This window comes from Hermetia illucens, chromosome 6 (genome assembly GCF_905115235.1).
Source record: "Hermetia illucens chromosome 6, iHerIll2.2.curated.20191125, whole genome shotgun sequence".
NCBI classification, from domain to species: Eukaryota; Metazoa; Arthropoda; class Insecta; order Diptera; family Stratiomyidae; genus Hermetia; species Hermetia illucens.
Genome location: NC_051854.1, coordinates 79883361 through 79895090, shown reverse-complemented (window position 1 = coordinate 79895090; position 11730 = coordinate 79883361). Strand labels below are relative to the sequence as shown.

At 44.4% G+C, this 11730-nt stretch overlaps 1 protein-coding gene across 1 annotated transcript in view; it reads right to left on the bottom strand.

The window, feature by feature from the left end:
- Positions 1 to 2998: 2998 nt before the first annotated feature.
- The window catches only part of LOC119660192 (probable serine/threonine-protein kinase DDB_G0282963), a 69368-nt gene continuing 60636 nt past the window's right edge, over positions 2999 to 11730 (bottom strand). The window contains 2 exon segments of the mRNA XM_038068612.1: positions 2999 to 6743; positions 6830 to 7240. Of these exon segments, the coding sequence (XP_037924540.1) occupies positions 3546 to 6743; positions 6830 to 7240 (3609 nt within the window). The 3' untranslated portion in view covers positions 2999 to 3545.

Below are 11730 nucleotides of genomic sequence, written 5' to 3'. Positions count from 1 at the left end.
CTGATCGACAATCCGATTTCCAGGATGGAGAACTGGAAAGTATCTCATAAGAGATCGTTCTCGGATCACAGTTGAAGGCATACTACCCTTTCAGAGACCTCAGGAGGATCCAGTGGGGGAACTTTGGTTAAGTTACTAATGATGAACTTTCCAATATTCCTAATGGAAACATTGGCGCGACAGATGAACTGGAATCAAAGATCGGGGCGTTGGAGAAGGCAGTTGAAACTACCTTTAGAGTATTGTGCCTCTAAATTACAGTAAAAAAATATTGACACCATGGTAAAATGGAGATTCGACCAATCTCAGCAAGCTGATCATGGAGGTTTACAACATCTGCTACAGGCGCAAATAGTATAAGACGCCCATGAAGGCTGCTAGGAAACGGTCCTGCCTGGATTACTGTCATAACATCGAAAGCATCAGCGAATCTGTGAGACACAGTAAGATTCTGACCAAAGAATATAAGAGCTCATTTTTTGTTAGAAAGCTGGAGGGCTCGTGGAGGGAATTTTCTAGTGAAACACTAGAGTTGCTTGTCGGGACGCACTTCCCTGGTAGCTTCCCACCCAGTGATTTGAGAGTATTGCATCGGCAATCACCAAGGATAAAAGCTGGGTTATAAACAGTTTCTTTGGACTAAAATTTCCTTGCCTGGTCAACATAGTGCCAATCATGCTTCAAAAACAGCAATAAAGGATTTTGAAATGACTTTACAAGTTTTATTGAAGCCGCATTTCTGGAGACGTGAATGCGTGGTTTTTATATAGAAAATGGGCAGACGCCGCCATGAGTCTGCGAAGAACTTTCAGTCAATTAGCCTCGCTTCCTTCGTGTTCAAGACCCTGGACGTTCACTTAAGGACAAAAATCGCTTGACCAGAGGCGCTCTGGTAGATAACGATAGATGCAATTCTCCGGACCCACGACACGAGAAGGATCAACCGGGAAATTAAATATATAGGATTAACTGCCAAATCGAAACAGCTGAGACCCTGAAACTAGGTCTAATCCAATCACTCTCCTCTGAGAACACGATGGGGCTCTATGATGAGTTGAGACAGCCACTCGCATCATATTGGATCTGCTCATTTCATTCAAACTAGTTAAGTTGTTGAGGAGTGCCGTTTCCACGTATTCGAAGAGGACGATCAGACCCGAGCCTGCAATGGACTCATTTGAAATGGCTCTTCCCACGAAGCCTCACCGGAGGTTATCTACCATAGGAACTGGGATGGCCCTTTGAGAGAATTCGTCGAGCGGCAGATACGAACTATGTACAATGTCTAAATGCATCATCCGAATTCTGCCATGGAGTGGATGAACCAGCCTTGTGGCACCGGAGTCAGGGGCGTATTCGACGTTGCGGCGCAACATCACGGCCAAGTCGACTCGCTATGCACTTATTTTTATAGCAAAAAGCAGTCCCTGGCGTGAGGATGTTTGTAAGGCAGATTGTGTACTGATCCCAATTGATTTGAAGAATCGATCTTTCAATCTTCTGAGTGGCGTGAAGTCAGACTAAAAATGTACTCATGAATGAAAGTCGAAGGCAATGCCCGGTAAACGCGTGAATTGTCTTTGGTAGCTATTTGTCGATTTGCATTTGTGGAACCGATGGTTAAGAGCTCTTTGCTGAGACGGAGGGATTTATGTGTGATTTTCAGGAAACGGTGGATCAGCTCACTGCACCGCGGCATTGTTAGTTAATTAATAATAATTGTAATTTCGCGTCTCGAGAGGGTGGTTGTAGTCTCCATAATATTGTCAACTATAGGTATTGTACCTAAATCTCCCAAGGGTTCCCGTGATATCCTGGAACTCTAACACAGTAAGGTTCAATCCAGGCGGAAATACACTATTCTACAAACGTGTTCGGTGTTGCAGGGAACGACGGATTCTCCATTTAACCTACCAGCGGCCGCCACCATCAGAGCACTTATACATGTTTAAGTACCTAAGTTCATGTTAGCGCAAATGCTTGGTATCTAGTGCTAGTATTAGGTAAAATTTGCCGGTGGTATCTTCCCTACTTCAATGTGGCATCTGGTATCAAGTATTCACCCAGGTTCCTTAACCTACTTTGCACAAGTGCTTGACACTGCCCCAGAATATGTGTGGAGGTTTCGTCACTCTCCTCACAGAATCGGTAAATGTTGTCCGTAGACATTTCTAGCTTCCGCAGTACAGGGGATCATTTAGGCTGCAGTATCTAGTGGGTTTTCCTACTATGACTCGGAAACTTTTCTTAGCGAAGTTTTTTTTGTGAATGGTTGCGTTCCTTTAATCTCCAATCTAGTTGCTCATGTACGTCGTTAGGAGGGCTAAATTCCCACAACTGATGTTAAGCGCGGATGACGTGGATGTTATAGTCTGATTTATGCTCTGTGTAATGGAGGTGAACCAAGGGCTGTAGGAGTCGAGGCAATGAGTCAGTTCAAACACATGGGACAAACGGGTCCGGGAAACTGCCTTCATAAAACATCACCTTGGCAAATACAGTTTTTTTTATATGTAGACCAGATCATTTAACTAAGGGGATAACTAAGGACAACAAAGAATGTCATGTGTCCAGGGAAAGTTACCGCCTCTGTTACTTGAAAGCTCTAAGCTGCAAACTTTCATCAACGCGTGTCTACTTTGTGTCATCGACAAATGAAAAATTTCTCAGACGTACCGGTCAGATGACAGTAGACACATTGATCAAACGGCGGAAGTGATAGTAGATAGGTCACACATTGAAAAAGGGTGATAAGCCCATTGTGAGTGATGCCATGTAGTGATGACTTACACTAAAAATGTCTGGCACCCAACAGTGGAGGAAGAGTGAAAGCTTTTCGGAAAATCGTGAGGGGAGTTGAAGCACATTGCCTGGAACTGGTAGTGCTGGTCTGTAAGTTTCGTTGAAGCGATATGTCCCTACAGCTATTCAAGGGTGGTGTCCAGAAACAAATGTTTAAAAGTAGAGAACAAAAGAACCGATTACAAGAAATGAGAGGACGCAACGGTTGATGGCGCTATGGGATATGACACCAACATGGGCAGCAGAGAGCCTTGATTGATTATGAAGAATCTGCGTCACGTAAAGGCTATGATGCGTGATTACTTTGCTGGGGCAACCAGGTCTTCATACATATATCTAACATAAATCTTCCAGTTCAAACCAGAGCTAATTAGGCCGTTTGTATTCGAATGCTGCTGCCTTACTAGTAATTAGTCGAATGTTCTAACCATCCTATTTCAAGGTCAACAACTTTTGGCTGGACACCGACAAACACCAGCAACTTGGTGACTACAGGTTTTCCCGCTCAATTTGGTAGGCCCGATATACCTAAAAGATCTGTCCAAGTAAGTGTTAATATTTGTATTCAAATTGTTTTGACTGTTTTGTCTTCTGAATATCTTTTTAAGCAGCACAAAATTGCTTAGCTAATATTTATAAATGATTGTCGTCTATTCCATTTCTAATAGCGTCTCAACATACATGCATGACTTGCCACTGTTTCAACACCATATTAACCACATAACAAACGGTTTTCCATACCCTCAAATTGTCCACACTTGAACCTTCTCAGCAACAACACACCAAGAAGCTCGCTCATAGTATGATGAAACAATGTGCAGGCTAGCGACGTGATGGTTGATTAATGCGTCTAATTCTCCTTCGCGGAACACATGATAGTAGCGATGATGAGTGGTTGACCCGCCACTCTGGGAGGGGCTATCCAATGAGTTTGTGCTATTAGAATGACCCCAAGAGCCATTGGGTCGTTCATCGAGCGGCAATTCGCAGGGTGAATGGGGTGATGTGTCGGTTTCATCATATTCTCTCTCCTTGTTGTCTATGCTTCCATCTGCCATTTTCAGGTCGCCAGCGATTGCGTATTGGGCAGCTTCGTCATCTTCTTGATCCTCGTCCTCTTCCATGATGACATCATGTTCAATTTCAGCGTCACCTTCGAAGTCATTTGATCGATAGCTGTTCTCGTCCTCCTCATCATCCTCTCTTGAGAGAAGATAAGTGGTGTCGTTCATGTTGTTCGGGTAGTGGGGGTGTTGACGATCGTTGGTGAAGTTTCGAAGGAATTTGAATCGTCTACTATGCGCGGCATCTTCATATACTTCAGAATAGGATGATGAACTTTTTGCTTTACTTGATTGGGATTTAATGGAAAGGGACGATGCGGATGAGGATGTCGATGAATGGCTTGTGGGCGATGATGATCTTGTCAAATTAGCTAGCATGAGACGCCGCTCGCGAAGCTCCTCCCGTTTCATGCTAGAGTCCACGGTGTCTAAGGGATTTTTTAGGAAAGGATTGTTTGATTTCAGCTTTTCATACGACTTAACTTTCTCGGACAACAACGTGGCGCATTCACTGTCATCGTTCCTATCAACGCAAAAGGCATCGTCTTCGTCGAATGAAGAAGGTCGATTTTCACAGCTATCGTCCAGTTCCTTCAGTAACTGAGCACTAAGCTTTTCTGCGAAATCCACCAAATGCTGACGGCAAGATTCATCAGGTTGCATCAGTTTCTCGCCGAGTGGAAGTTGATCGAAAACTCGAGGGTTTGAAATCCCACAGGGCTGATTCTGCTGCAATTGCTCTTGCCTTATCTTCTCCAGTTCTTGCTGGTGCAGTTGGGGTTGTGTGATGGGTTCACTGCTACTTCCTCCGCTTGGCTTTAATGCGCTAATTACACTATCTATTGAATCAGGCGACGATGGCTCACTTGAATCGCTATCTAAATCATCAGTTTCTGGATTGAAAATTTCTAATGACATCAATTTTGGCACTAATGGTGCAGCAGAGAGTCGCCGGACTATTGGAAATGCAACCTTATTTGGCTGCTGCAGAGACTGGGCTTTCCGGAATTTCGGGATTGGTGGTAGGTCTTTGATGATTTGTCTGGTGATTTTCGACAATTTCTGAGTTGGATATTGTTGCAGTTTAGACCCCTTTGATTCTGAGTTGGCTGTTTGTGGGGATTGCTGGCACTGTTGCCTCTGATGCTGCTGAATGTGGTCTTCATCAAAGATGAACCGACTTGCTGTTGGCGCTGATGATGCTGATCTACTGCCGCTTCCCTGTATTGTTGCATTCAGCCCAGACGCGGCTCTGTGTGTCGATGAGAAATTGTTGATTGATGAAAGCAATGAGTTAGTTGTTGTGCTTGTTGTTGCTGTTGATGAGTCGAATGGATTCGTCGTTATTGTCGTTGATGAAGGGAGTGCTGATGTTGATGATGTGGCTGCTGGTGAATGAGCTGGAGTAGGTGGACATGGCATGATCATTGGCGATGTTGGCACTGATGGTATTTTATGTGGACTACTAGTAGACTTACAATTATTAGAGTTATTTTTAATACTATTCGCATCAATACTACAATTACTATTAGAGTTTTGAGAACATTGTTGCTGATGTTGCTGCTGTGATGGGTTATTACTCACTTCAGGCCTTGGAATGAAAATAACCGACGCGAAACTATCTTCAGACTCAACACTTGTGTCGCTCTGCAAACTACTGTCTTTCGACGAATCTGAACCACTCTCACGCGAATGCCGACGTGGTTTTTGGTCCTCGGCACCATTAATGTTATTATTATTATTACAGTTGGGGTTGTTAGTACAATTACTTGCCAATGGCGTATTTGAACAGTTGCAGCATCCTGTACACGGGGTCGTGAGTCGTCCGTTTTGACTGCCAGTGGATGATTGGGATGACCATTGGTGGTGATGGGAACGGTGTTGATGGTGATGCATATGACAATGTTGACGATGAGAATTGTCACCACCAGGACCGGAGCTGGCATCTCGGGCTGAGAATTGACTATTCTTGATATTCTGAATAATTTTCACGAATCCGTTCTTCGTTGCCCGCTCCAAATTGCCAGTTGATGTTTTCAGTTTGGTGGTAAATCCCTCCCGGATAACCTGCAGGCGCTTACTAAACATCGATCTGCAGAGGAACGCTTCATTCAGGGACATTTGCTTTTGTATACGTTTACGGACACGTTCCTTTTCTCGCAGTCGATTTTCAGCCATGAGTTCTTCATTCAAGGAGCTTTGCTTACGTAGAAAAATCTTTGAGTCAATTTTACTAAATTTACTACTACTGGAGACCTTGGGGTTCTCCATGCTATGATTAAGATTACCGCTAGAACTAATGTTACCAATGTTTGTATGAAGTGGATTATCTGGCAGTTGTTGAGAGTCTTCATCACATAGTGATTGTTTTTGCTTCACCAATTTTGGACGACGTCCTGCATGTGATGTTGTGGATGTAGCGGACGCTGCTAATGAGGATCGCTCTGACTGGGTGGAGTCCTGATGCTGAAACATAGCTGCCAAAGATGTTGATGAATTGTGTGTTGAGTTGGCTTGCTGACATTGCTGCTGATGGAGCGAATTCGAATGGTAGACGGCTTGTGAGTTTGAAGGTACAAAATGTTGCACTGTTGGTGGTGGTGGTGGCTTTGGTTCAGGCATTTGAGCACCTAAACTTGGTACACTTGAACGTGAACGGACTATTTGACGTGGTGGTGGATTTAAAATACTACCAAGACTTCTTGATTTCAATCCAGCTGAAAGTGGTGGTTCAGGAAAGTCTTCAAAATCCTCCAAACGTCTAAGTTCAATTGGCAGATCTTTGGCATCTTCGTATTCTAAGCTGCTATTATTCTTCGTGTCCTTAGAGTTCCATGAGTCAAGAAACCATGGCTGCTTGCGGCCACCGGCAAGTTTCTGTAATAATAACCAAAGACGTACGTTCACATCTATCGTACCATTTATTGCGAAGTAAATGGCAATATTTGGAGACGGGGTTTTACCTGAATCGCTCTCCTCACAAAACTGTAACAAGATTCTCCTGGCGATGAAGAAGATAGGCTTGAACTGTCTCCATCTCCGGCTGATCGGCTTGAGTTTGTTGAGTCCTCTGTGTAGGCGTGGTATGGGGGCAGGTATTCATCGTCATCGTCATCATCTGAGTAATTATAGTTTCGATTTTTTGGCGGTTGCCAAGGAATCAAAACATCTTGGGATTCAAAACGACGATGCTTTTGTTCTAGAGCCCATACACTGATCACAACGCGACCACCAATCCGAAGAATTCGTGCTAGCTCTCGAATGGCTCCAACCCGTCGTTCAGTTGTTGCGAAGTGATGGACAACCGCCAAAGAGAGGACTGCATCAAAGGATTCATCTCGAAATGGTAGTTCTAAGTTATCACATAACGCTACCTGAAATTTAGATTTTAATGTTTTTATTCTTTCTGTAGAAGATTTAGATAACATAAAATATAAAGATCAAGTTTTTTCTTCAACGAATGGTTTGCGTGCAGCAACCAATAGCCCTATTAGTCTAATATAGATGTATAAACCGTGGAAAGTGGCAGGTAACCCTAATCGGCCATGCAAAAAAGAGTTGGGTAGTCCAATTCAATCTTTATGATTTATGTTTACAATTTCAAAAAGGGGTCACCTTCCTATCATTTGGAAATTAAAGAACGGCCTGGCTGGGTAGTTGAGAAAACAACAACAGCACATTAAGTGCAGACTAACATTTATCAATGGATGCGTAGTGTCCAATACCTCTTTCCTATTCAATGGTCATAGTTTAAGTTTTTTTGTGTAAGGTAGGTGAATGCGTTCGCATACAGAGTGTTGGATACTTGTAACGGTACACTCCGGACTACCAAGTAAAAGCCTCCCCGTCATCAGAGAACTAGCCTGGAGCCGTTTGACACATTACTTCGGGGTAGCCCTCCCGCTCTGTCGGCTAAAAGTCAGACCGGGGAATTCCTTTCACCAATAGGAGGGGAGAGGAGGAAGGGAACTGTTAGTTCAATGAGTCCTCTGTCATCCGGTCCCTCCACCGCTCGAGCTCTATTTTCTTTGCAACAGGGAGAACCCGAATGTAATGCCCAACGCGGCTTCACTTTCATCATTCCTTAGAATCTCCCCCACAATGTTATCTGAAGAGAGCTTTCCTGTGTTTTAATAAAGTTGTTGACGAATCCTATCTCACCTCCCCGCCATCCGAAACCCCAGGCTGTACGCTTGTTCGCTGCTATTTAGATTTGATTGAAAAAGTTTATCCTTCAGTCCAACGCCAATTCTAACCATTGGTTTTGACTCGACTGACGCCTCGGCGATTGATATAGGATATAGGGTAGGGTTTCTTTTTTTAATCAGGGCACTTCTATTTTTCTAGCGTAAGGCTAAAACCATGAGCAGTCATCAATCCGTTTACTCGTTGCATAAATAAGCCATGTTTGCTTTGCGTCCGGTAACAAGTGCCGCAGCATCATCTGCGTAACACACCAGCCTCGACTTTTTTGGCAAGTCTAGTCTTAGGAGACTATCTTTAGAAGTTTTCCAGAGGTATGACCGTAGGATGGATCTCTGGGCTGCACCCAACGTTATCTTCATCCTCCTCTGACCCTCTAGCGTCTTATAGAACAGGGAGTGGTTTCCCAGATAATCCCCCAATATCCGTAAGAGATAGTCCGGCGTGTGGAATATATTGTCTAGTATGCCTAGAATACCTTTCCATCTTACAGAATTAAAGGTATTTCTGACATCAAGCTTTACGAGGAGTACCATCCGTCGAGCACGGTGGCTGGGTGCCTTCGCTTGATGAACCCCATCCACGAATTGCATGACAGCATCTATTGTGGATCTCCCCGCTCTAAAGCCGAACTGTCGTGAGGATCCATCTCCAGTAGTACGTGTCGCTTCTGTGAGTCTACTCCTAATGGACTTTTCGAGCACTTTCCCGGCTGTGTCAAGTATAAAAAGTGGCCGGTATGCAGGTGGCAGCTCAGGAAAAATGCCCTCTTTTAGGCAAGCGTTGACTGTGCAGAGTAGTAGGTTTGGTTGATGTTAAAACACCAGTTTGTATAATTTTGCCGGAATTCCATCGGTTTCTGGCTTCTTCTTGTTTTTATAGAGAGGAGTGCTTCTTCTAACTTTTTTTTTATATTGAAATAGGCAATCCTTGGCCCCTTCCACGATACTGTTGTCAAACCGTACAGAATGTACAGGGAATAGTGCCCGTACGATATGGTCTATCTGGGTCTATCGGGATTAAGTAAACAAGTCTCCCGCAAAGGGCAGCTATACATTGTCCACCTAATCAGGGGCGGAAATCCAGCTGGCACAAACCGTCAAGTATTTAAGAGTACATTTCGACTCCAAGTTAACGTGGAAGCACCATATCCAGGAAAAGTATCAGAAATCCTGCAGATTGCTCTGGTGCTGTAGGAGTGCGATAGATAAGATCTGGGAACTTTCACCAAAACGGATACACTGGATGTATACATCCATAATAAAACCCATTTTGATGGATGCATGCATCGTCTGGTAGCCGAGACTGAACTTTGCTAACAGTAGGAAGCTGTTAAGGCAGATTCAGAGGCTTGGTTGCCTAAGTATTACTGGAGCAATGAGTACTACGCCGACTGCGGCACTTGTAGCTATTCTAAATCTATCCCCCATTCACTTGCAGGTGAAACGGAAAGCAGCCAATGACGCATATGAACTCGATATCATTGGAGCGTGGAAAAGTGGCCAATCACACGGTCATGCGTGTATCTGGAAATTCCTTCACAAACATCCGGTAGTTCTGATGCCGCCCGGTCATATGGTTTACATATTCGTCTTTGAAAAGACATACACTGTCGTAATCACCGAAAGAGAAGAACGGTCGACAAGTGGCCATGAGTCTTTTCAGATTACAGACCTAATAATCTTCACCCACGGGTCAGTCATCGAGGGTGCAGGGGCGTTCTCGGGGAATCCAATTATAGAACTGGCCCGACCGCTCGGAAAAATGATGACCACATTCCAAGCGGAGATATAGGAGAGGTCGCACCATTCGAATCTGTTCCGACAGTCGGGCGGCATTATCAGCACTAAATAACAACGACATATCAAGCCAGACCGACTGTATGAAACACTCTTGATGTGAGTGCCGGGGCACTCTAACATCGCTGGTAGTTAGGAGGCTGACAGGCTGGCTCGCCGAGGGGGAGGGTCAGAACCAGCTTTTGGAATCCGACCATCCATTGTCAAGTCTACTCTGAAGGGTAAAATTGCGAAGATTCACGCAGCCGAGTGGAGAAATTTAGACTCTTGCCGGCAGGCGAAAATCTTTGTGAAAGAACCCCGGGTCACTAGACTGCATTTTTGTTGTCCCTTAATAAGTGGGACATGAAAACCCTACCATATGGAAAAGATTGGGGTGGTGGTTTCGGCTATGTGCAGCCAATGTGAGGAGGAGACGGCCCTGCACTTTTTATGCAGCTGCCCGGCCTCCTCAGATCTCAGACGAACACACCTTGGCAAGGTTTTCTTCAATGAAGAATCTGCACACTCTCTGTCTCTGGAGAATGTTCTCAGATTCACTAAAGCCTGCGAACGCCGTAGGCGGGAAGCTATTGAGCAGGCGATTTACGAAGATAGTACAATGGGCGTAACAATGGCCTGAGTGCTCGGAGTTGTGGCTCCCCCCAGTAAACTAAACTAAACTAACTAGAGAGAAATGGCCCTTCGGCAATTGATATCGTCAAAAAGTCATCCACCCACTCTTTGTAGGAGAGCTCGACCAAACTTGTGGGACTAGAACCCAGAGCCTTACGGGCCTTTACATGGGCGAGTTCATTTCGTGGGTGCCCGTGCTCGACGGGCACTATAGAACTTTTGGAGACTTAAAAAGGGGGCCAGAAGCAAGTGTATGTATTTTGCCAACAAGGTGATGCGATGGTGTATTTTATTCGAGTAATGCGCAAGTATGGAGAGAGTCTGTAATGATAGCAACCTTCTCTTTTCCTATCCTGAAAGTCACTTTGATGGCCTGAAGCACGGCAAAAAGTTTAGCCCCAAAACCTAAACTGACATCTAAGGAAAAACGTGAGACTTGCGTCCCATCCGGACCAACCACCGCACCGGCAGACCCACCACCTATGAACGCAACATCAGACGCCAGGACCAGAAAACCTCTTGATTTGAGGCCCTCCACCGCCCTGTCACACGTAATCGTCACCTGGGCTCTGTCACAGGTGGCCCCTAAATCATGCGACCGGATAATCTGAATCTTATTAGAGGTTGTGGGAATAACATTGGGGATTACGGTAGCAAACAAGCTGCGGAACGACTTATAGATTGAGGAGAGACCATTTTCAGCATCCGGGTTTGGAACTATGAAATGATAGGTTTTGGGATGTCTTTCCTTTAATTTAAAAAGTTATTTAGCTGCCAGGGGAGGCCTTTTGGAATGGAGAGGTGGCTAATTGGCCAAAGCAAAAATCTTGCGTCTCCATTTGGAGCATTAACTAGTAATTTTTTAAAATTTTTAATGTCATTATTAGGATTTTTTGGCTCCGGATTTGTTGCTTACGAAAATAGAATTTCTTTTGCTTTTCGTCCCCAGTAGGAGTTTTACTTTGTCATTAATCTTCTTTGCATTGTATCCAACAAACTGTCTGTTACCTTCTTGTAAAAAACAAAACACATACCACTCCTTTTACCCCTTTTCTGGGCACTTATGTATTTCGTACGACGGTGTTCGGACTTCAGTTTTGCTTATTGTGTGTACGTGAATCTAGCGTTGGATTAATGTTGATGATATTTCATGACGGTTCACACAGTCCGTGCAATTCATCGGCTTAAAAACCATAAGTCGTCAGGAGCCGATGGAATTACAGCCGAATTGGTAAAATATGGAGGCG